Source organism: Macrosteles quadrilineatus, unplaced genomic scaffold (assembly GCF_028750875.1).
Source record: "Macrosteles quadrilineatus isolate MER2022 unplaced genomic scaffold, UCM_ALF_1.0 Scaffold_4__1_contigs__length_99947679, whole genome shotgun sequence".
Lineage (NCBI taxonomy): Eukaryota > Metazoa > Arthropoda > Insecta > Hemiptera > Cicadellidae > Macrosteles > Macrosteles quadrilineatus.
The window spans coordinates 14,734,886-14,762,014 of record NW_026542597.1 but is presented as its reverse complement, the minus strand read 5'-3'; the positions used below and the strand labels follow the sequence as shown (position 1 = coordinate 14,762,014).

The 27,129-nt window shown below is 36.0% G+C and overlaps 1 protein-coding gene across 1 annotated transcript; it reads right to left on the bottom strand.

Moving 5' to 3' along the window:
* Positions 1 to 549: 549 nt before the first annotated feature.
* Positions 550 to 26,482, bottom strand: LOC128992175 (uncharacterized). The gene is made up of 13 exons (XM_054415623.1): positions 26,410 to 26,482; positions 24,695 to 24,829; positions 23,858 to 23,905; positions 22,967 to 23,154; positions 21,744 to 21,864; positions 19,791 to 20,044; positions 10,215 to 10,328; positions 9,393 to 9,553; positions 8,352 to 8,557; positions 5,516 to 5,756; positions 5,068 to 5,201; positions 3,832 to 4,087; positions 550 to 1,076 (listed from the first exon to the last, which is right to left on the bottom strand). Exons 2-13 carry the CDS (start codon positions 24,814 to 24,816, stop codon positions 972 to 974), a joined length of 1,950 nt encoding a protein of 649 aa, XP_054271598.1. The 5' UTR covers positions 24,817 to 24,829; positions 26,410 to 26,482; the 3' UTR covers positions 550 to 971.
* Between the last annotated feature and the right edge of the window lie 647 nt (positions 26,483 to 27,129).

The following is a 27,129-nucleotide window of genomic DNA, read 5'->3' as shown; positions in this document are numbered from 1 at the left end:
ACCTAAGTTTTAAGTTGATTGTTCTTAAAACTCATTATAACATTCAAAACCACCAATGATCTGAAATGGTTTACAAAGTAACCTTAATAAATATCTTACTATTATTATCACGAATAAGAATTATATTATATTGAAATGTTTCAATAATATTACTTATATGTAAATGAATATTTGATATGAGGCTCATATTTTAAATAGCCCATTGTACTGTGGCCTGTTTTAGTAATTCGGGAAGTGATATTTTGAAAACAAGTTTGAACTTACTTGTAAAAAAAAAACAAAAAAAAACACTATTTTAGTAAACTCTTTAGACTGTAGCTCAACACATTACAAATTCCCGGAGAAGATAAAAAAAAATCCATGGCAGTGTCTTTGTTTTTAGCCAAAATGTGCTTTTGATCATCAAGACTTTGTGTCAGTTAAATACACATAATTTATCACACAAATATAAAAAGTTTATCAACAATTTTTTTAGTAATTCCACTTTTTATTAGTTAAGCACTCAATATAAGATAAAAAACAACATTTCTCATTGGCTTAGTTCGTATTTTGATTAGTTTACAACTAATTACAATAATATCACACATAAAATACACATCAGTCATCATTTGATACTGTTTTGATCAATTTGAGTAAATACTGTTCATATTGACTAACTATAACAAAATATTATGAAATTCGATACAAAACACATTTAGTAAGCATAATAAATTCATAAGACGATTCAACTAAGGACAGCATTTTACAGAATTATAACTAGGCCTAATACAACAAAAAGTAACAAAAACACCCTGAAACCTCTCCAACAAAAACAGTAACAAAACAAGAGCATTATGTTTGAAAAAGAATACAAATTACAAACCCTTTCAACAGTCTAGATATCACAAATTATCACCCAACGATGTCCTTATCATCGACTGTACTTCAATTAGTTATCACCCACCATGTGCGTTGAAAGTTCCTCGTTCAGTCTAAGTTTTGGTTTTACAGTGACAAAACTTACGTAATTGTTCTTGAGTGTTCTCTATGCAAGCAGCAGCAGAGCCATACATATTTATACGACTTACGTCTTCTATCTGTAACAAAAAATTGTCGGTTGTACATCAATTTTTACTATCTACTAGCTGGCCCGACAGACGTCATCATGTCCTAATGTGGTTTTATGTCAAATGCTCGTTCATTTTCAAGATGAGTTCGTTCGAATGGCTCAATCACGTCCTGGTGTTGAAGTTCGTTCGCTACGGTCACTCACCTTTTGGTTGCAAATTAGCTGTTGTCATAAATTTAAAAAAATAATAGTGCTGCACCCTGTTGGTAAGCTTATTAACTTTTTAATGCTATTGAACATCACAGAATCGAATTGTTTAGTTAAACCAGCTGTTAAGATTCTTTAATTCCATTTAAATATGAGTACTCATAAGGATAACATGGGAAACTCCAGAGCCACTGGGGCGGAGCCCTTTTGACGGATCTGCACCAAACTTCACACAAACCATCCTTAAATAATGCTTAACAATGGCTGAAAGTTTCATTACAATCTGACGAGCGGTTTCGGAGTCCATAAAGGACAAACAAACAAACATACATTGGATTTTATATATATAGATACAGCCTTTACGTACAGTTGCTGGGAATCAAAGATGGTGTGTTTCTACACTACTTAGGAATGGCGAATTTATTTCAGCAGGAAGTGTGCATTTATTGCATCAAGATAAAGGTTTTTTTGTACGATTGATCAAAATAAAGTTCAAGCCCCCAATACAAACATCCCATTGTTAATGTTAAACCACGGCCACTCTTAATTTTCATCAACCAACAGTGAAATGATAAGGAAATTTAGAGAGAAGAGAATTTAGCTTTAAGCTTGAGTAATGGAATAGGAATAGAGATTTACCTTGAATTAATTCTTTCTAATCTTGATTGCTTGTCTTGAGGCTAACACTTTCAGTGCTATGCAACGATATATCGTTGTGCGTCTTTTTCCAGAAAAGTGCTATGGAACGATATATCGTGAGTGTTGTTCACGTTTCATCCAAAAAGCGCTAAGCGACGATATATCATGCCGGCACGACTTTCAATCATGTGAGTTTAAATGAGCATATCGGTTGACTCGGTTGTAATTTCGAAACAGCGATGGTTTCTTTCGATTCCTCATATGATCGAGGCCCGATATATTGTTCCTTAGCACTTTTCAGATGAAACATTTTATTTTTACCGATTTTTTTCTCGCACACTAGACTTTGCCCCCGTGGCAAGCCTAGCACTTTTTGGACAAAATAAGTAAATAGCTCTAGCATTTTTTGGAAAATTACAAAAAAAATATTCTAGCAACGAAAAAGTTAAATAAATGAATTATTAGTATTGAAGAGAGAGAAAATCCTTATAAATTGTTAAGATACTTAAATACTGTAGAGAAAATCACCAAAAAATGAAAGTAAAAATGATTGAGTACAAAATTTAGATGTATTTCTTGAACATTTAGAACATTATTTTAAAAAACAACAATAATCACATGTAAATATTGAAAAACCCAAAAACATGTGTTGGAGGCAGACTAGAAGAAAAATAAACCATAAAATACTTAACAAACAGGAACGTTACAGTGATTCTGGAAAATAAATTTTATGTTCCCCACCTTGTTCAAGTAAAATTATTTGTGTATTTACTTGATCAGAATCAGCTTTGTCTAAAGAATAAAAGAATTTAATTCTTTCTTCTAGAACAAATCAAACGATTGTCAGTTACGGTTTAAGGCTATAGGCCAGGTTTTTTAGAACAAAGTTATAGCAGCTAGCTTACCTTAACAAAGTCCAGGTAACCATATAAAACATAGAATACACAGAAAATGCACAACACTTCGACCTTTGTGGGAGTTTGTCAATTAATTGTAGACGAAGAGTTTTGGACAAATTGCAAAATGAATTACACTGACCCAGATATTGTTGCATTGGTAGAAGCATGAAGGCTAAGTTGGATAGTGCATGTGTTAAGAAGAGAGAAAGGAACAAGACTGTATGAAGTTTGGAGAGCCACAGCTTGAGGTAAATGTCCATTGGGAAGGCTGAAATTGTGATGGACTGACCAAGAATTGAATGACGTCAGGACGATGGGTGCAAACGTCAACTTGGCAGAAGCCACAGTAGGGTGGAGGAGGCTGGTGCACGAGGTGAAGGGCAAAGAATTTACTGAGATTTGTGGAGCCACTGCAGTAAGTGTGTGCTATGGCGTACCTAGACTGTTTCTAAGGTAAGCTAGCTATCTCTTTATCCTCCAGTTTAACACGTTCGCTGCGGGCCATCAAATGGCAGGTGTAGCCCCAGTGCGGCGCAGCCCGCAGCGTCGAACAAACCCGATTTCCGGGTGATTGGCTCTCATATTTCGGAATGACGAATAGCAAATAACGAGCAGTGATGTCCTGCTTTATAAAGAGAGTCGACGTAGTTCGCTAAACATTCACAGATAGCAGCACTGCTTGGAACGTAGCCGTTACCATTGTATTGCCAATTGGAGGGAGAAATACAGGACAACAAGTTGATTTTTAAGTTTGCCAGACGGGGATTTTATGGGGAAATTTTACTACCAACCTACAACAAAACAAAAAGCGAGTCACCCAATACACGCTAACGTGGTATAGGTCCGCCTTCGACTGACGCTAGAGCAAAAACGAAGATATACTAAAGGCATTGCCGAGCGTATCCGATCGGTTATGGCAGCACCTGAACAGCGCTCGGCCCGTATCCGATCGGATACGCCCGCAGTGAACGTGGTAAAATAAAATACAATAACATGTACCTGACCAAGAATGTATTTTGATAATCACAAACAACTCACCCTTAATGAAAATGTATCTTCTTTAAGGTGATGTGAGATGGAAGCTTCGAATATCGCGTTGCCGGGTTGTGTGATCAGTTTGATCTGATAGGTTTCCATGGTGACCGGAGTGTTGCTGGAGAAGTTGGGCACAAAACCATCCAGATCTGCTGCGTCTTTAAACCGGCGCAAAGCTCTAGATGGCACCAGCCGTGCCGACCAGAGGACCGCCTCCAGGTTCAGCAGTGAACACAGAGTAGAGTGTTTCGCGTTGTATCTGCACAAATACACATTTGTTATTCCTCCAGAAATCTATACCAAATAGGCATACACTAATGGCACAGAACATGAAAATACAATTCTTATGTTTAATAATACAATTCTTATGTTTAATAATACAATAGAGTTTTGGAGTAACCAACATAAACTAGCTGGAACAAGGTTGGAGGTTGGATGGGCAAAAACATCAGAGAACAAGGAAAATAATAGAACCACGTTACTGCACATGTTTAAAGCCATTAAATTAATAAAATGTTTTTATTGCCAAACATATTTCAGACTTTGTCTTTCGTTAAAACACCTTACTGATACCATTTTGAAACCATCACCTCAAATAAAATAAAAATAACCGTAAAGTAAAAACACCAGAACTGTAACTATAAAATACATTTGAGTTCCGCTATTCCAATCTGACTGGGACAGAACCCTCTTCGGAATATGCTTATTTCTGTAGTATTTGATCATCACAATCGAGGACGATGTTCACAATTTCAACCTCTAAAGATTTTTACATAGCTACTATTTTAATGTGATGTGACCATAACAAGCTTTTGTTTTTAGAGATCACAGAAAGCGTCTGCCATGATAATGTCAATACGACCGCAGAAGATGTTCTTGTATTTGCCGTGACTGCCGAAGAAGTTCTCGATTTTATGTTGGCTTCATAATAATAGAAATAATAATTTCTCAACTTTGGTTTGGAATAGGCGGATTTCAAAACAGTGAGGTTCAGAATGGCGGGACTCTAATGTGTGGATTAAGCGATACTCCACTCAGACACAGGATATGTACCATAACCAAGACATGAGGGGTAGCAGAGAGATACATTAGGTATGCAGGTATGAGGAGCTGACAGACTATGTAGTATCCAGCATCCTAAATCAATAGAAAGTACTCCAGCAAAAGTAAATCCCAGACAGAAGCCGGTGTGGCTCTATCAGGACTATTAGGCTAGTAAGCAGTAAGATTGGTACTCACTGGTTGATGAAGTCAACAAACGTAGTGGCAGCCCTGTGGACCAGGTGACTCTGAGGATCTACTTTCTCCCACTCCAGACAGGCACACCAGTGTGGCTCTATGAACGCGTCTGCACACGTCCTTTCTTGCGGAACCTGCAGAAACAGATCAAGGGTTAGGGAATACTAAAACCTTGATTGCTATAGTGTTTTTACTCTAAAATTGCAGCTTGTAAAATAAATGGAAATACTGTACAAACAATTTGAAAATACATTATGATTTAATACTATGTAGCTTTAAAATTATCTATTTAATTTGGGTAATTACTTATATCGTTATATTTCAGAAGTTAATGCTTGATGAGGATGATGCTGTGGACATAACATATTGGAGAAGCTTTGTTGATAAGACAAGCACGAACTCAAGAATGAGTAGCCACTTCGGTAACTATGAAAGTAATATCAAGTACCTCTTGGAACAGACTGAGAGAGCGGTGAGAGAGATCGCCCTGCGTCGAGGTTGGAGGGAAGTGTAGAAGGCTGGCCAACGTTGCGTGGATGTCAAAAGGCGTGGTCAGCCTGTGTTTATTGGTCCGCAGGTTCGCCACCGCTCGAGGGTGTGTCTGAGACATCCACGGCGGCAAGACGAACGAGAAGAACGGCAGTCGCTCCTCCAACTTGCCCTGTTGTGTGTTACGAATCTCGGCAAACCTGTTGTGAAAACACACATAATATAGAAACTTGTTGTAGTGGAAGCATAACTAGCCTGCGTGTGTTGCAAATCTCGGCAAACCACTGGTGGAAACATATGCACTATAGGTGCTATAGAACCAAGTTACAGTGGAAATTGTATTGCTCCACAGGGATTCGATGACATGTGCAGTACATTCATGATTAATTACAGATTTTCAAAGTCCTTAAAGAGCTTCACAACAGCATTGAAACTCTTCAACATCCTCCTTTAAAATATTAAAAAACTTTGAAATTGCCAAGTTGAAAACCTCAGTTTGCAAAAAACCTCCGGGCCTCCGATCAGAAACAAAGCATGCAAATATTCAAGTAATTGAATGAAACTCTTAAATAGCAAGTATTCATCTTATTATTTTGTTACTACTACCTTTCATTAAAAATATAACTATATAAAATATCAATCATGAATAATTTCCCCCTAGACGATCCATGCATGTTGAAGTTTTACTGCTCTCATAATTCAAATTGTCTTAAACTTTAAATACATTAATATTTACCAAACAACATATTTAGTAGGGATGGACGGGTCCCGAAATTTCGGGAATTTTTCGGGAAAAAAATATTCCCGATTATCGGGACGGGATTACATTTGACTCGGGAATTTTTCGGGACGGGATTTGGTCCGATCGTCGGCGATTTTTCCGCTTCGCGAGTGCCGATAACGCCGTTATTGCGAGCGATAGGTCCGCGAACGCAGGAGACGAAGTCATACCGACGATCGCGCCGTGACCGCGGAGTCCTACCTACGATCGCGCCGTGACCGCGAGTCATGACGACGATCGCGCCGTGACCGCGGAGTCATGCTGACGATCGAGCCGTGATCGCGAGTCATACCAACGATCGCGCCGTGACCGCGAGTCATGACGACGATCGCGCCGTGACCGCGGAGTCATGCTGACGATCGAGCCGTGATCGCGAGTCATACCGACGATCGCGCCGTGACCGCGAGTCATACCGACGATCGCGCCGTGACCGCGAGTCATACCGACGTTAACCCCGTGACCGCGGAGTCATACCGACGATCGCGCCGTGACCGCGAGTCATACCGACGATCGCGCCGTGACCGCGAGTCATACCGACGATCGCGCCGTGACCGCGAGTCATGACGACGATCGCGCCGTGACAGCGGAGTCATGCTGACGATAACCCCGTGACCGCGGAGTCATGCTGACGATCGAGCCGTGATTGCGAGTCATACCGACGATCGCGCCGTGACCGCGAGTCATACCGACGATAACCCCGTGACCGCGGAGTCATACCGACGATCGCGCCACCACCGCAAGTCATACCGACGTTAACCCCGTGACCGCGGAGTCATACCGACGATCGCGCCGTGACCGCGGAGTCATACCGACGATCGCGCCGTGACCGCGAGTCATACCGACGATCGCGCCGTGACCGCGAGTCATGACGACGATCGCGCCATGACAGCGGAGTCATGCTGACGATAACCCCGTGACCGCGGAGTCATGCTGACGATCGAGCCGTGATTGCGAGTCATACCGACGATCGCGCCGTGACCGCGAGTCATACCGACGATAACCCTGTGACCGCGGAGTCATACCGACGATCGCGCCGTGACCGCGAGTCATACCGACAATCGCGCCGTGACCGTGAGTCATGACGACGATCGCGCCGTGACCGTGAGTCATGACGACGATCGCGCCGTGACCGTGAGTCATGACGCCGATCGCGCCGTGACCTTGAGTCATACAGACGATCACCCCGTGACCCGCGAGTCACAAGTTACTATAGATACCTGTAAATTGTTACCAATTTTTTGGCTTTTATAGATCAGTGCCACAAATGGTAAAAATTGATTTCGTATGTCTTTTTTGGTAACTGCAATACAGTACTTTCTTTTTATGCACAGAAAAAATCCCGTCCCGTCCCGTCCCGAAAATTGGGAAGGAAATAAAAATCCCGTCCCGTCCCGTCCCGAACTAAAAATTCAATCCCGTCCATCCCTAATATTTAGTGAAATTGAGTTTTTTAAAGAACGACGACACAAATTACATCCTCTACTGCAAGGGATATATCCTTTTTTAAATACATAGGTTGAATCCACTCACAAGTAAACTATAAACTTCAGTATTTTATTTTTAAGATGACTGTGATACTTTTTGCATGTACACTGCACTTGTTTATATTTTATTGTTTATATTTATTTAGCCTTATTGCCCGTAAACTTTAGGCTACTATTATGACGTTCATCCATTGCATGTGTTGTACATAGCGTTAACGATGAATAAAAATTCTTGATTCTTGATTGATTCTTGATTCTTGACAAGCAATTGCTGTGGAATACTGGCTTTGTTGGCAATGGCGCAGACAAAACATATTGTATTTTCTGAAAATATTCACTTTTGTCACTTGCAACATTGTTCAGAAGAGTTATTGAAATATAATAAAATACTTTAAGTCGGCAGTAGAATAAAACTATTTCAAGAAATCCCTGCATATGATCTGGAAATGTTATATCTCCTAAGGAAATATTGCACCTAAGCCCTAAGCATCTCGTTCTATTCTTATAATGTTTTAGAACAACCCAGTCACCTGTGGCCGTGGTCGCTCATGACTATCAACATGGTGTTGTTGAGATGTCCGTTGTTGTTGAACCACTGCAGCCACTCCAGCAAATCCTCGTCTGCCGCTCCAACCAGGTTGTAGTTGTCGTGGGAAATCTCTCCGTGGAACCCAAACACAAACTTGGGCCTGTCCTTGTACACCACGAACATGTTTTTGGCGTACTCCATCATAATCTGGTAACAGAAAATATTTTCTTTGCATAACTTGTAAACCGGGTTTTCAAACTTCAGACACATTTCCATCTCTTTGTATTTACAAAACCTTGTCTTTTTCTAAAACAAACATTAACTATATAGTTAAATTTTTATAATGTTCTGTTGTCCCTATCCAAAAAATTTTACTTCTCCGCCTAAATTTAGTATAATGTGGAAAGTATTGTTTTCATCAACATTTTTGAGTTTTGAATTGATAATATCCGTTACAGGTCCCCTGAACCAAAATAGTGGTTTTCAAAGTGACATCTGTGTTTGTGTGTGCATATGTTGTGCAGAGCTACACCTGTAGTCCGATTTTCAAGAAATTTGGTATGTGGGTACTAACTCATTGTATGTTCAGGATTTTTTTATTCATTGGAAATTTTAATTTTTTAATTGAGATTTTTCTATAAAAATCAATAATATAACAGAAAAATTGTATTTTAATAACAAAATCTTTGATTAACGATTTTAATTTGTTATGGTCCTTTTAACTCTAACAAAATGGTACAACTCTCAATTCTGTAAAAAACTAGGTTTCAAAAATGATTGTTTTTTTTCAATAGCTCACCTATGATTTAAGGGTTGGTAGTAAGCTAATAGAATTTTTTTTATGAAGAGCCCCTATTAACCGCCCTTGTTGGATGAAAAAACAATAGTAGTCCCATAGAAAAAATGTTTAAGATAAGTAGTTCCAGAACTATTAGAGGATGTTTCCTAAGTTTCGGTAGTAGTTAAATTTGAGCTTTAGTTTCGACACATCTATACTACTTGGTAAATTACAAGGCTGCATACAAATTTCTATGATACTAACCTTGTGTCTGGGCAGTGAGCCGATACAATATGGTTTGTGTTTCCTGTAGTCGCCCTCCGCCTCAACAAAGAAAGTCCTCATGTAATGATCGGTGGGCTGAGAGTCAAAACCTTTCAGTCGATACGTCCAGATCCCATTGGAGGGTGTATCTTCCATGTACGCTGCGAGATCATTCAAAATTACGAGACAACTCAAAACTGGTTTAAAATTTCTGAACAAGTATTTAAAATAAAAATTAAACTGTAACAACTGGTGGTGGTAACTATCAACATCTTTTAAATACACAAGTTCTTACTATTGAAGATGTAAAAATTTGTGGTTTATTTCAGGCTTACTCGAACGGAAAAGAGTCTATGTAGGAACAAGAACAGCAGACTTGCATCCATATTTAGCCTATAACCATATTGAGCAAGCCTTTAACCATATTTAGCCTATACTTGACAAATTCCAGCATTTTACGCTAAGTTTAGTGATCAGCTCAAACCTTCTATGGTGGAAAATGCTGTAAGTGACATTGGAATTGTTTACTTATTGTACTAGTTGTTAGGTTCTTGGGCCGTAATGGACTCTTTTTTCACAAAGGTAAACCTGCTATGAAAATAAAATCCTTAACCAGGCACTAGAGGTTTGTTTGTAGCTAGTAGTAAAACAAGCCTGTGGAAATACAGTCTATTTATGGATGCAAAATTGAACCTCTCTTGATAAAACAAAGAACTAACAACTTTAAAATGAACCATTTACACCTAGTAATTAAGTCACATACATATTTAGGATTTAGATGGTTTTGCTCTTATTAATACATGATTTGTAAACCCAATATACCTGTAACGTATCCGCTTTCAGCAAAGTCGTTCCAAATGAAGGGATAAACATTGACAAAAGAAGCCTTGTCTCCCATCCTCTTGCGAGTATCTGGCAGTTCCAACTCTGTCTTTCCTGTAGAACGAAGGAAATTAAACTAAAGAGTGGTACAGAAAGATTCAGATTTTGACAGTCCACATATTGACTTAAGGTTTCTTCTATTGCAATATTGAAAAGAATTGGTGAAAGTCCATCCCCTTGTCTAACCCCTGAATGGGTTTGGAAGGTTTCTGAGTATTCATTCCAAACCCATTCAGGGGTTAGACAAGGGGATGGACTTTCACCAATTCTTTTCAATATTGCAATAGAAGAAACCTTAAAAAGCACTAAACATATCGAAGCTGGACTAAACCTCGGATCTATAGTAAACACACTTGCTTTTGCGGATGATGTTGCATTAGTTGCAGAATCAAAAGAGGACCTAGGTAAGCTTACTGAGATTATTATAAGGGAAGCAAATAAGATTGGACTTAAAATAAGTGAAGAGAAGTCAAAATATCTGAAAGTCGGAAGAACCCAAATTGAAGGAGCTGAACCTTTTAGGGTCAATAACCATAATTTTGAAAGAGTAAACGAATTTAAATACCTCGGAGTCTCAGTTAACTGGAATAACAAAAGAGGAACAGAAATAGAAAAGAGACTGATTGCAGCAACCAAATGTTTCTGGGGCGTATCAAAAATATTTAGTTCAAAAATACTATCCAAAAACACAAAATTAAGAATCTATAAAACATTAATTCAACCAGTCCTTTTATATGGTTCGGAAACCTGGAAATTAACTAAAAATCATGAAAACAAACTTATCATTTTTGAGAACAAAATTTTGAGGAAGATTTTCGGACCTATAAATGAAGAAGGTATGTGGCGAATAAGAAAAAACCGAGAGCTCCGAGAACTGTACAAAGATCCGGACATTGTAGCCATAGTGAAGAGTAGACGACTGAGATGGGCAGGCCATGTAGAAAGAAGGGAAGAAGAAAGTATGCTTAAGAAGATCGCCAATGGACAACCACGAGGCACTCGCCCGCTAGGAAGACCGAAGTTGAGATGGAGAGACCAAGTTTAGAAAGACCTACACAGAGTGGGGGCATCTCTTGACATGGCGGCAGACCGGCAGCAGTGGAGGCAACTGGAGTGGCCAAGGAGGTCAGGTAGGTAAGGTACATATTGACTTAGGAAGCTGCATGCCAACCAACCACAGGGCCCAGTTTGTCTGACACGAAAAAGTGGATCTGACTCTCAAGAAACAGTTAAGTCCAATTTCCGTCACGGACTACTATCAGTAGTCTGAGTCCCCTACCTAATATACATATACCTAGTTTATGTATTATACCTCATTTACCTAAATATACGACTATGCAAGAAGGTATATTTAGAAATTCTTCGGGTTGTTGACTGATAAGTGACTTTTAAATATTAAATTCATATAGAATTATGAATTCAGGAAGCATAATGTTGTAGTTAAAAATACTCATTGCTCTGAAAGTAAGCACGCAGCCTAAGACTTACAGTCTTAAAACTGACTGAAACTAATGAAGGAAAGCTATAGATTTCATTAAACACAAAGACCCCACTGAATTTTAAAAAGCTGCTTCACCTACTAAAACGCCTTTCAACCAACCACTAGGCTACGACTTCTAAATTACAACTCTACTATCTTACTGAAACACTGCCTGCATTTGAGACTGTATATATACACCTTTATCCACTAGACGTTTTTAAATCCAATATTTTGTGCTACTATTTACATAAAGCCAACATAAAAACAACATAAGAATTAGAAGTTAAAACACTGTGCTATGTATGAATCCAAAAGACGTCCTTCCTTGTTTGAGGCCTGTTTTTGTTGATGGGAAGTTTACGTTTTTAAACAGGATTATTGTGGATATTGTGGATTATTGTGGACTTATTTTGATTTATTTAAACATCTTTGCCACCAAGACTGATATTCGAATATATAATAGGTTACGTACCTTGGTCCGTCTTCAGTCTTATTTTAGTCAATGGATGACTAGTTTCGGGTACAAAGACCCATTGTCAAATCCTTTCAAAACATCATGTAGAAGCTGGTCAAAAATCTGACGGAAGTCTTCATCATTATATAAATACAGGTTAACACATAAAGTTTATTATTTAAAAAACACAAGTTACGAAACATATAAGACGATTGATAGGCCGGCCACATTTAATAATCACAGTCACAACACTCGTTTTAAAAATACTGCGCTGTTAGAATCCCATCGTCTTAGTAAAACTAGTAATTGCCACATAATTTTATCAATTAAATTGTATAATTCAGTAAAAAATAATATAAATTTTAATTCAATTAACAAATTTAAGGCTATGTTTCATAATTATCTACTTCAGAAACCTTTTTATAGTCTGGATGATTATTTTAAACTGGGAGAAATTGTCCTTTAGTTTGGTTTTAACTTCAGTTAAGAATGTGAATGGAGTTGAATGTTAATTGTAATATTTGGCCTGTTAGAGTATTTTGTTGTTTAGTTAAGACTTGGTTTGAAAACTGCAAATAGACTTTGTCAATGATATGTAAATGTATCCTTATGGCAAATAAAGATTGATTGATTGATTGATTTAACACGGGACAAACCGACACAGGTTACATGGCGGACACGACAGAACTATGATGTTTTGAAAGGATTTGACAATGGGTCTTTGTACCCGAAACTAGTCATCCATTGACTAAAATAAGACTGAAGACGGACCAAGGTACGTAACTGATTTATTTAATCCGTCTACTTGTTCTGATTTGCCTTTTACTAATTATTGTGATAGATAATGTTCACAAAAACCCCATAAATATAAAGATGATGAATCAACAACATTTTTTAGCTCTGCCGTTTAGAGGAATGTACATAATATTGAAAAGACTGGTAGTTTGAATAGCTATGGATACATGTCTTTAACAATACCATTCCTACAAACAAATTTTTTGGAGGATTTTCAACTGGTTTTGATTTATAATTCTTCATTACTTACAATTTTATACAAGAACTAGCTGACCCGGCAAACTTCGTATCGCCTAAGTTATAGGTTTCCCCTAAGACAGACCGATGGAAAGAAAGTACCGTTACGTATAATTTTCAAGATGATCTCGTTCGCATCGCTCAATCACGTCCTGGTTGAAGTTCGTTCGCTACGCTCACTCACCTTTGGGTTGGAGCTCGTTCGCTACGCTCACTCACCTTTAGGTTGGAGCTCGTTCGCTGCGCTCACTTGCCTTCAGGTTAGCTCGTTCGCTACGCTAACTCGCCTCCAGGTTGAAGTTCGTTCGCTACGCTCACTCACCTTTTGGTTGCAAATTAGCTGTTGTCATAAATGTAAAAGAAATAATAGTGCTGCACCCTGTTGGTAATCCTTGTAACTTTAATGCTATTGAACATCATAGAACAGAACCAACTTGTTTAATTGAAACAGCTGTTAAGATTCATTAATTCCATTTCTCATAAGGTTAACATGGGAAACTCCAGAGCCACTGGGGCGGAGCCCTTTTAAGAATTTCGAAACGGGAAATAGTTTACGTCCGATTCGCATACCTACAGAATTTACACACCAAATTTCATAACGATCGGTGAAGTCGTTCCGGAGGAGTTTGCAGACAAACACTGTGACACGAGAATTTTATATATTAGATTTAAAAATAAACAACATATGTAAGTGTATGGTCAAAATTATTCTCAGCAACACATTTGCTGTGCATTTATGTTCAGAGGTGATCAAAATGTGTTTTATGTGTGCTAGTGCCATTGCTCTTTCTGAGGTTATCTTTGCAAAAGAAACCAATACGTACTTGAATATGAATAAAAATAATACTGGTCTGATTTAAAATGTGCTACACAGCAATCAGAGTGGTCAGAGCTACATGGGAGGAGAAACTGATAAACCGTACTGATAAAACTGATTGTGAAGAACTGTTAGATAAAAAACATATCAACTACTGCATTTCACCACACACAGATTTAAAAGTATATAGAATTAATTGTTATAGCTGAGAAATTTTATGAACAGCTAACACCGCAACACACCGCTAATGTGAATAAAGATAAAAATATGCGTTAGTCTTTGGAAAAGAAACTGTTGAGTTTCCACAGAATTGCTGTGAAACATTATTTATTTACAAACTGAAAAAATTTGATAACAACACTGTACGCTATTAAAAACGAATACAAACCCTAAGCGCAATGCCTTAGTAAACAATTCAGTCTGGGAAAATTTGAATTTTGAATAGTTCCCGCAGTGAACGCTAGGTAGCGAAGGCACTACGCGAGTGTGCGTAGTGGTTAGAGCGCGGGACTTCAGACCCTGAGGTCCCGGGTTCGATCCCCGCCAAGTCACTAATGGATTTTATCTAAGTGATAATGCCACAACCCCTTGGTCTAGCCTGAAGTAATGTGAAAAACAATCCCAGGCTTGTGCCTAGCGTCCTAGGACAACAACAAAAAAACAACTACAGTATCGCGAGTGTGCGGCCAAGTCAGCTGACTGAGTGAGAGAGAGTGAGACAAAGAATCGGCTTAAAAAAGAGCGAGAGACAGAGTAGCGCAGCCACTTATTCCGGCACAATATGCCTTCTTGTAATTTTTAGAGTATAATAAGAAACAAAAAAAAATTATAAATAGACTGTACAGATGTATTAAATTATTAAGAACTACAAAACAAAAAAATACACATAAAAGTTAATAATTTTTTTATTTTAAAATAAATAAAACTGCACAGAAATGTTATGATATTGTGGCAAAGATTTAATGTCAGTTTACATTTTTATTCAAATTTTACAGATTCAAGTAGTCAACTTTTCAAGATCAGCCATTTTTCCAAACCTGAGAATTATAAAATGTATGATATATTTTGTTAGGTACATCAATAGATAAGTCTATACCTCTATAATGTTAATCTCCATGAGTACTAGTATAAAAGATTCATCTATTTTAATACTGAAAGGTATAAATCAGTTTAAGTAACAAACATTGTCATTTCTTACCTTGTGTAAACGTCATTTTAGTTCACCACTCTGTTTATTTAAACATCAAGAACATTTAGTTATTTTTAAGTCTCACTTGCCCAAATTAAGATAAAATAATATCAGGTTCAGATGGTTTATACAAATTTCCATAATCCTTACATGTAATTATAGTTAGTTGCTGACCAAGCTTATAAAAATAAAAGTTGACATTGATATATCAAAAAGGTCAAGTTTGGAGCTAGTTAGTTGATTGCAATTTTACTACGGGTATCCATGATACAGGCAAAAGCTATTAACTATTTTTGTGAGGCAGACTCAGTTTTATCTAAATATTGCTCGTATAACTTCATAACAAGATCAATCATATTAAGGACAAACTGTAAAAGATTATTGTAAGATTTACTCCAAAATTAATTACTTACAAGTTCAGAACTATTTCATCAACTAACTTAAGACACAATAACTCACAACACATGCATGCATGTTAAGCACACAAACACAAAATTAACGATTGTAAACCAAAATGCATGCAATCATAAAGCCATGAAAACAATAAAATTACTTACCATTACCATGAACTGGACTTCTGAGGCGGCAGCACAAATGCAACAACGTGCAGGGAAACAAACAAAATGAAAATAAAACACAAATCATGCTCATTCACAAAACAAAATGCAAAAATCTATGCATAACATTTGTGATCAGTCTCCTCAAGGAATATGGTATACTAAAACTAGCTAATAACGTTTAAAGACTACTACTAAACATTGCTACATTATGGATGTATTCCATAATCACTCTAGAACAGCAGTTCCCAAGCTTATTTTCGGCAAACCATCTAACAAATAATATTAATTAAACATCATTATTGTGTAAGTGTTGTATTTAGAAATACGGGTCTAAATAAAAACTGTAAAGGTAGTATGATTCATCGTTTGAATTTTGACAAAGGGGCTAAAACACAAGTGAATTCAATACTTACACCTAGTAATTAAGTCACATACATATTTAAGATTTAGATGGTTTTTCTCTTATTAATACATGATTTGTAAACCCAATATACCTGTAACGTATCCGCTCCAATACACATAACAATATCATATTAAATTAAATATGATTTATTTTCATTTGTTTTTTATGTGTAAGTACACATAATATGTACTTACGTCCCTTCATCTTGCAAGCATCGAATTGAGAAAAAAATATTTTTTTCTAAAACGCATTCTATTTCAGAAGCAAAACTATAGACGATTATCAAGCTAAAATTTACTATTTACCTGAGACCATATCTGAATTGAATAAAAAAAGTTAAGGCTCTCGTTATTTTGTACCGGTACATAAAACTTAACTGCGTATTATTGTTCTTTTTTTTGGTTTTTTTTCTACAAGTGGAGGAAACCCTCAGCATAATACATATTTTAAAATTAAATTAGCTATTTTACAATGCTACGGAATCAGAACAAGTTTTCTCACTCTAAACTTCCATTACATTTGTGCACAGCTCTCGACACTTTATCTTACTAATATTATAAATGTGAAAGTTTGTGTGTTTGATTGTTTGTTTGTTTGAAGTTCAATCACGCATAAACCACTGGACGGATTGGGCTAAATTTGGCATGATGATAGCTTACATTCCCAATTAACATATAGGCATATTCTTATCTCAAAAATCCTTTCGGGCTCCGCCCCAGTGGCTCTATAATTCCCCATGTTAACCTTATGAGTAATCATATTTAAAGGGAATTAAAGAATTTAGTCAGCTGTTTCAACTAAAAAAGTTGGTTCTATGATATGGAAAAGCATTAAAAGGTTATAAGATTTGCCAACAGGGTGCAGCACCATATTTTTTTGCATTTATGAAAACAGCTAATTTGAACTAAGCAGCAACAAAAAACTGTGATTCGCAATGAGAACTGTCAAAGTAGGATTGTTTATGTTTATGTTTTTCATTTCATAAATAATTTGTGATATTTTGCGAATTGTTGATAATTTTTTTTTTCCTCTATTGTTTAGGTGAAGTGGTAGAACATTATGGCTATGGTAGATGTGTAATACTATAGAATACTGTAAGTTTAAAAAAAGCAAATTTTATCAAACTGTGTCCTCCCTTATTGCAAACGCAAAGCTTGAGTATAACTGCAATAAGCATTTTATACTTAGGCCTATATTCCAACCCCGTACGAAGGACGGGTACTCTGCTAGTTATGAATATATGCAACGATAATTCATAGAAAATCTACAAACTTAATACAATAAGGGTTTCCTCCGTCACATCCCTTTTTTAGCCATTCTACTTAACCGATTTTTACAAATGAGGTGTCATTTTAAAGCTCATTAGCGCACCTGCGAATTTCAATGAAAAGGGTTATTTTCTTTAGGGCTTCACCCTTCTCAGGTTTAATTTATTTCTACAGTCATTGTTCAAAAATCCAGTTATGACTAACTTTCTTTATATTTGGACACAGTTTGGGAAACACTGTTCTAGATAATTCTGACTAAAAGATAACACTGATAAGGATAAGAAGTGAGTGTTAAGTGAAATTTGTTATGAAATGTTAAAAAAAGTATAAGAATCTGGGTCAGTTTTAGTTCCAAATTAATTTTAAGTTGTACGAACTTGGGACTACTTTCATTTCTAAATCAATCCCATGCTTGTTATCATAATTCTAGATGAGATAGGCTATTATATTTAATAAATCAAGAGGTAATAGGCTAATCAAGTAAAACACATAAACATTATTATCAGTACAATTTTCATATACATAAACGTAAGAAAAAATAAAAATACAATAGAACTTGTGACCAATGTTCAGTAGGTACTTTTATTGAGCCAAATTGTTTAACAAAACTCCACGAGTAACTTAATAAAACATGAATCAAAACCTCTAATGCAGGCATAACTTATTGAAAATTGAAGAGCATGAAATCTGCACATGCTAGGTAAATAGGCACAGCTAGGTGAAAAACCTCGAACTAATTGGCTAAGCAGCTTAGGCCTGTACATCAGCATCTTCATAAGAGATGAGATTACATTAATACAAAATCATATTTCACACATTTTACAACCATTATTTTACAAAAGAGTGTTTAACTAATCTATCGAGAAAGACTGAAGATAAAACTGGTAACAGAAAAACCAATTTACTTTAAACAAAAGCATGTGATTTCATCAAGTTAACAATATAATTTAAACATGTGATTTCATCAAGTAAACAATATAATTTAAACATGTGATTTCATCAAGTAAACAATATACGGTAATTTAAACATGTGTCATAAGAAAACAGCATTATTTAAACATATGATTTCAGACCGTAAATATGAATCACAACTAATCTTTGTTCAATACTGAAACCGAATAACATGCAACAGTCTCCTTTTACACAAAAATGTATCTACAACTTAAAATAATGTTTATTACATAACATTAGGTATAGTAAAACATTAAGGAACTACCATTTTAGGCCTATGTGAAAATAAAAAAACAAAAAACAAAATTAGAATATTAAGGGTGGTTTAACATTAAGTTTAGCAAAATGCTAAACTAGTTGGTCTTTCTTAAGGGCACAATCATATAAACTGTCTTCCTACTTCGTTAATATCAAGGACATTTCCTAAAGCGGCAAAACTATCATCAAACAGATGGCCTCCACCATCACATAACACAATCCCAATTCCTGGACCCACTGACACTTAAAAACACACATGTGTATTTAAATTATTGCACTCATATCTAGGATAAAAATAAAACATATGAGTCGTAAAATGAAAATATAGTAAAATTTATCCATACCAAATGATTATTTGTCTATTTATTATTGCAAACCAATCAAATTTGTTATTCTTCTTATTTAGCTGGTATCAAATTCCTAAATGTTTCTCAACGTTTTACTACTGACATTAATTTGTTAATTTGGTGGCCGAAATCATAGCCTCCCCTAATACAAGGCCGCGGCGAGACAAAAGTGGCAACACCGCAGCTCCGACCAACTGAAACAGCTGTTGTACATAATGGAGCGTCTGTGCAATGTTTATGTTTACAGGTTTTGTTTATTACTGTTATTACCATGGCATTATAGGCTGGCCAGTAAAACATTGACACAAAATCCAATGCCACGGCCTTGTATTAGAGAAAGCTATGCCGAAAAGTTCTCTAGTCACAATAAGTTGACATCACTACACCAACTTAGCTAAGTAAGTTAAGTAAGTTAGTAAGTAGTTAAGTAAGTAGTAAGGTTAAGTAAGTAAGCTAAGTAAGGAAGTACGGTAAGAGCTTAGTAAGTTTTTGATTACTAAAGAAATCAGTTATAGAAATCCGGAGGCTCAATTACTGTAGTGGGTACCTATATTTTATGTTAAAAGTTGCTACAACTTTAACACAGATATGGAATGTCTGATTTATTGATAGTCAAAGCCTACAACCACCCAAATTTTTTTTCAAAAACACAAAAGGCTACATCTTCAACACGGAAATGTAATAAAATTCTATCTCCGGTCAAAGCCTACAACCACCCTAAACAATTTCTTACACAAAGAACCCAGTAGAAACATACCTGTCAATATAGGTATTAGTGCCTGTGGCGTGCCATCGCCTACGATGTTGTATCCTTCGAGCACCGTAGCTCCCAACTGGTCATGCAGGTATGCGTAGCTACGAGGCAGCTTGCGGATGAACGTGTTGCGCGACAGAGAGTCAAAGCCGAACATGAGCACGTTGAGACCCAACGCGTCCGGGGCAAGAGACTGCCATCCGGAGCGATCCATAACATCCTGGTCATTGCGGATACCAGCCAAAATACTGTTCCATCTGGAAATCAACAGTATGAGAAACACTGGTTTTACAGGCTGTTTTAATAATATTTTAAGGACAAATGACACCAATAATTCTGTTATAGATATCAGGACCTTAAGCAACACTTAATTTATTTTACATGTTAGTGAGATTAAGAGAAAGGGTCCCCCATGTGGAATGCATTTTTTTGTCCAAACCAATCACTCTTCTAACACAAGGTGTACTCATAAAATAAATGAGTCTTTAAACTATTAATGAAAATGTAAAATTCAACTTTGTCTACAGGTAATTTGGAATTTTCAGTCAGTTTTTTTAGAAATAGGGTTTTAATTTTTTTAAGTCTAGCAGCCAACGATAACATTTTAGACTAGCTTTTCGTATAATACCATTTGTCAACGTAACAGCTATAAACATTCAGCGTGTGTGACACAAATTCAGCATTTGGATAAAAACAAAATGACATACTGGTACAAAGGGTTGACTTTTTAATACCATGTGTAATGCTATAATCATTGATACGTTAGCGGGTCAATCCATTTCAAGTCATACAGGCATGGTTGCTCAACATTTGTAATTTTGATGAAACTTTTATTAAATGTTAACTGTATCAATAGAAATGTCATGCAAGTATTAAAAACATTATTTCCCTTCGGAATTTTTTTGGCGGCCATCTTTGTGTGAAACCCGAGTTTTTTTTATAAAAAATGTTGTTTACTAGATGTTGAATAACTTTTTTATTTTTTAAGATATCAGGACAAATTAAAAACCAAATATTCAGCATAAAATGGACTTCAAGATGATACCAAGTGAAATGGCATAAATATTTTTATAAGTATGGTATGTCAACTGCAGAAACGTAAACAGATTTTTTCATCAATTAAAATGTTGTTTTCCATGTTATATTTAAGGAAAAAATAAATTCTCACCTATAATATTATTTTTATTTAAAGCTGTCATACAAGACAGTCTAAATCTCAATTTGTATCATAAAAGTGATGTACTGTTTTGTCTATAGGTCTATAAATACGGTGGATTGTCAGATTTTTACATTTTATACCTAATGTTATTGAAATAGATTTAATTGAAAATCAAATCAGGCAAATGGAAATTCGCTTAGTCTGCAGGTTTGCTGCGGCGGGGGTATTTTTCTTCTATTCCTTCTTTGGTTTTCCTTCACCCACACATTCAACAAGTTGTCATGGTTACTAATCACCCAATCACAGGCTACAGTACTTAAGTTGTCTTGGTTACCAATCGGCCAATCACAAACGGTTGTGCATAGTAAGCGCACAGCAGACAGATGTGTAAGGAGCTGAGGTTTCAGTGCAAGCGGATAGCTTGACCTTGAAGCTCTCAATTGTTTTGCTTCCATTTATTTTTGTCAAATGAACTGTTATGCTTTTAAAAACAATAATGGGGGAACCTACTGCATATAAAAATGGACAGAAATAGTTAAATATACAGTGCATACAAAATGTTAGACTAAATAAACATAATTTACAAAATTTTATTGAGATTTTTTGAGGTTATGTAACATAATTTAAGAAGCAGCTATTGACCACGATTGATCTGCCCCCGGTTAACCGAGGATCTACTGTAAGTGTTTAACAATCAGAATGTGTAAGCAACATTAGGGTTGTAATACAAAAGAAACAACAGTGTTACAAGGACAGTAACTTTATCCATAATGTTATGTAATTGACAAACTACTCACTTTTTGCCAGATTCTGAGATACATCGGACCCGCACAACATCACTAGACTCAAGATTAAACTCTGTATGTGTCGTTGTTGTAATGCCAGTCCTAGTGTAGAAATCATCAGTCCTTGTGATATCTGCAACAAGTCCAGGTGTGTTACTTTCACATCTTTGATGGAAAAAAATTGTGATTTTATGTGTTAAAACAATTTATTCAAAGAAAGTTCGGTTTGGAATTTATTTTATTTTTGTTATAGGACCAAGAATAATATTTTCACTTGATCAGACTTTTAGAAGTGTAGGCAACCAAGGGGTAATTCAGATAAGATACAAATAGATGATAAGTGTGGGATGTGTGATATTCCTTAATTAATAACTTTCATACTAACACCTGAGGTATTTTTAGAGATACTGTCACGCTTTTGAAGGAAAGTTGTTCAAAACCTTCAAACATGCGCTGCCAAGTCCACCTGTTCCTGATAGTGAGGACCATTTATATAAAGCACGATGACAAAGGACTACTGAATCTGGTTTCAAGCCATACTAGCACAGGATCAAACCAGCGACCTTCTGATTGTTATGTTAGCAATGTAACCAGTCATCCAACCAGGTGTATTTAATAAAATTGTATTTTTAGAACAAAAAAAAAACAGTTATTCTACAAATAGAAAAATCTATATTCAGCCAAGCATAAAGTTTACTAATGAACAACTTTTTAAAATAAAGCTTAATTTTGTGCTGTCGGGACTCAAACCCTGCCGGGTTGGTGTCATCCCTTATAAACTGATCAGTTCATGGACGTCCATCAATATGGGCTAGAGGCCCCAAATTATTTTATTTAATTTTATTTAGATTGTGGAGTAAAAACATAAAGTTAATAATTCAAACATGTGACCAGACATGCGTAAAATCAAACCAGTAATTTTTTACCTGAATTTCAACTATTTTCTGGGGGAGGACCACCTTTGTGCTGGAAGCAATTCTGTACAATCAAGATGTGGACGCCCAAAAATCAGTTATCTTAAATGTGCCGTATATGTGTCCATATGTCAGTTTTAAATGTTTATTTTACGATCTTCATGTGAATGTAAGTAAACAACATTGTGCTGATGGTGGCTCCAAGAAGACAAAACAAGTTACTCCTACAATTGTTTGGAATCGCTAAAGAGCGTTCAGGTACATAACAGATTTTAAATTTATAATACTGAAACCATCATTTACTGTGTTACACTGTAATACCTGTGAACGAGCACTCAATATCGCCGTATCTGTCGCGAGCCAGTTGCGTGATCTTGGCCATGCCTCCAACCATTGTCACCCAGTCCGGCTCGTCTGCACACTGCAGAGGACCTTGAGGTTTAATGAACCTCATGATCTCTGAACTGTTCACCTCCAGTCTAGGATGTCTACAAGCCTGTCCACCTCTCCTGCGGTAATCAAAAAAATGTGCATCAGCAAAAAGAAAATATCGTTCAGTTTAAATGTGAATAGGAAAAAATAGGGCACCCACTGCAACCGTCACAGAGATGATTGTACATAAACAGATTTTCCCTGTTACAGATTTTACCCGCCCACTGCATCATGAGATCACTGCATCCAAACCCGCATCCAAACCTGCTGCATCCAAGCCCTATTAGGGAAACCCCCACTATTTAGATCACAACTACGAACCAGAATTGTACTGTTGGCAGTTCTATATTGTGAGTATCTTTGTTGTAAAATGTTGAGTTCAAGTCCAGTGAAAGTCCGATCTGTGATGGTCGCAGTAGTAGCCCGGTTTAACTAGGAAGGATTTGCAGACGGTGTAAAATTGTTTGGCTGTGATAATATTTTAGGGTGTAACATAGCAATAGTCAATAGTAGCCAATAGAAATTAAAACAAAAATCCTAATAAATCTTTTATCTGGAAATAGGGATGAAATGAGAATTTATCAATACCCAAAACGGATATGCTACATCCACCAAAAAGTCAGATTTAAAAATGTTGAGGGAAACAACATTTTCTCCATGTATAGGAGGAGAAAGTAAAAAACCAACAGCCAAAGCAAAAGATATAAACAAACAAAATGCAAACCCAATAAGAATGATGTGATCAAAGGGGTTGTTAACATAAAGAATTTATAGACTTACCATAGTTTACTGTTACTTCCAGATTGAATCATTTTGGCCATTTGCTTTCTGAAAAATTAAGTAAAATTATTTCACCTCAGTACCAAAAGACATTTCAAAGGGTCTATATGAAAGTAAAATACCAATCACTCACTTGTAACTAACCTTAAGACCAGTAATTGTAAACTATAAACCAAGTTAGACTCATAGGTTTCATTGAGTATTTTTATTAGCTATCTCTGGTTCAAGAACGGAACTCAAATTAAGTTATACAGCTAACATTTAAGAACAGAGGCAACAACATTAAGGAATATTGAGAATTATTATTTGTTTTGATAAACACCTACCTAACAATTAAGTTATTGTTGAAAAAAATATATATTTAGTGTACCGCTATAGATTTTAGGATGTTAAGATAACAATAATAAAAATAACATAAAAAAACTACGGTTGCAGATCTCTTGAACCGAAATAGCCTTTGAATACAAACTACTAATAAACTGAAAAAAATAGGTTCCTTATTCAAAAACAGCCTTGCTATTTATGTTAGACTCATTGGGGTTTCTGTGTATTAAAGTTTTAGGTAATGTCTCGATTCTAACTTAATGAGGTTAACTTAACCAACCAAACCTAAACAGAATTTGTAGGCCTACAAGCCATTCTGTAACTTACCGGTACCATTTTTACCTGAAAAACATAGGTAGAGGTGGTTGCATAGGTACTTAACAGAAAAGGTCCCTATGCTTGTTAAAACTGTTAAAAACCATGATAGGTTTATCTGAACTTAAGAATTAATGAGCTTATATTAAAAAGAAATGTAATACCCTAACCAATAAAATCTATTGAAACTTTACTTACAGCTGGGCTTCTCTATCTTGTAAATCGATCAATTTTGGCGGCCGAAATATCTGCACAACTGAGTATATGATGAGAAGAATGAGAGAAGCGTACAAAAGTCTACGTGTATGGTAGGACAGCATGTTTTAATGTTATCTAGAAAAGAGGTTAGAATTTGGAGTTAAAAACCAAAATGCTCTATGTCTAACTTAATTTTCTCAAAGGTAAAAAACCTTGTTCACGCCATTATATTAGTTATTTTTACAATCCTATTCATAGGTTTAGAGCTAGTAACATTTTGAGAACACCAATTTATATGCTTAAGGCTTATGGTGGATCTGCAGATATGTAACCTGCCCCTCTTGCACTGTATTCCAAGACATTAACACTCCCTAATAATCTGAGGGCTAGCAACCTTGGTTTCTCTAACTTACTAGTAACTTAGGCTAGGCTACCACCATTGACTATTGGATACTGAAGTAGACGTGCCAGATCAGCTGTAGCCAATTTTTTTAAAAAAGAACGTAGTTGTGTGAGCTAGTCAAAGAATCCGCTAGTGACTAAAACTCTATTTTCTACCTTATTTTTTGTTGCTGGCCAAGTTGATGGGTCATAACAGTTGCTGTAGTTTAAAATAAGTCATTCCATTAGTTAAAATTGGTAAAAAAGATTGTGTATTCGACAGAAAACTGGCAACAAATTAAACATGGGGATAGAATGTCTGGTTGTATTAATAGTCAAAGCTACTACAGTAATTTAGGCTATAGGAAATTGAAATCAGCCTAGGCTACAGTAGACTTAACTTAGTTCAGGGATGTTAAGTTAAGTTATTGATTGGAATTTCAAACAAATTAACTAAATCTTTATAGTAGGCCTACGGTAGGTACACCCTACCTTTAAGTAACCTAAAACAAATCTGGAAAAACTTTGATATCCGACTCCATTGTATTAACTATTCATTGTAACTAGGTATCCATTGTATTAACTCCGTAACTTAATTGTCTCAACATAAGGCCTATTGAAGAATGTGTTATTATCAATTAAATCTATAGGTTTATAAGTTACTTTTATTGTTCAATACTGTAATTTAATGGAGTCTGATAAGCTTAAGTATAGTTTCACCACTGATTAAAATTCAGCTCATACAGGAACTAGGCCTATAAAACCAAGGGCGATTTTTACAAACACATTGGTCAGCTAACCTGAATGTTAAACACCTTTGAACATCAATAGAAAAGAATCAATGCAATGGTAAAAGTTTAGGCTACAACACCAAATAGTAACCAAGAAGTGGAGTGGACTGCCACTGAACAAGCAGAAAATTGCTTCTCCGCAAACCACTCTCAAAGTTCCATTTCTTCACCTAGGAAAACCCAGCGAGTACAGTTTCTTAACTGGGCTACGCTAATATCGATTGAAACTATCGATTCGATTAGTAAACCTTTATCCGATTTTTTCACCATCAGCAAGTTTGGTTGGTTAGGTTAGGTTATGATAGTTTTATTTTAAAATTGATTATAGGCTATTTAAAAATATTGATTACTAATCAATATTTTCAATTCAATAGTTTCAATCAATATTAGCGTAGCCCAGTTAAGAAACTGTACCCAACCCAGATTGTTAGAATAAGTTAAGCTTATCATATTAAAATATAGCCTAACTCACCTCTTCACTTAAACTTAGGCTATGCTTAAGACAGTGATTTTTTAAAAATCCTGCGTCCAGGCCCTACTCACCTTCTTTGGCTGAATAAAAATAGGAGACAAGACAGGGGATGTAATTTTTGCTCGTTTAACAACCAGGCTAGACCTACATAATTATTTAGTTGTATGTAATGTTTTTATTTAAGAATTATGTAGGCTAGGCCTACTAACAGCACTGTTTACTTACACGACCATGATCAGAATAGGCCTAGCTATTAGGTTATTCACTTTTAAGAACAACGCGGTAGGCGAATAATATAATTTTTGATCCAGAAATGGGTTTATTTTGAATTTTGACAGAGCGATCAAAATCCAAATTAATCAACAACAAACAAAAAACAGATGATCACGAGACATTCAGTGTAACAGTACATTTATTTATTACACACACTAATAATGCACTGGCAGTAGTGACACTGACACTGACAGTGGAGTTGACTTGACATTGATAGAATTGAATTGAATAAAGTAAGATAAGATGAGATAGGTGGGTGGTGGGTGGATGGCACAATTTGTTTTTCAGGATTAATTTTGCCAACAGTGTCTTAAAGAGGCTTCTGATTGACTATAACGAAAGTTTAGTAATTGAAAAATTATTTTTGTTCATAGAATAAAATTATAAATGCCTCAAATTCAATTTTATATTTTTTTATTATGAAATTAAACCATCATAACCTAACCTAACCAACCAAACGTGCTGACAATGAAAAAATCTAATGAAGGTTTATTAATCGAAAAAATAGTTCTGTTCAT

Bases quoted from the DNA above. Each gene is read 5' to 3' on its own strand.
- LOC128992175 (XM_054415623.1), bottom strand. From the start codon at position 24,816: ATGCTGTCCTACCATACACGTAGACTTTTGTACGCTTCTCTCATTCTT. The intron at 23,155-23,857 runs GTAAGTCTATAA...TGATTACCGCAG, and splicing joins GGAAGTAACAGTAAACTATG to GAGAGGTGGACAGGCTTGTA. The intron at 4,088-5,067 runs GTGAGTACCAAT...GTATTTGTGCAG, and splicing joins TTTGTTGACTTCATCAACCA to ATACAACGCGAAACACTCTA.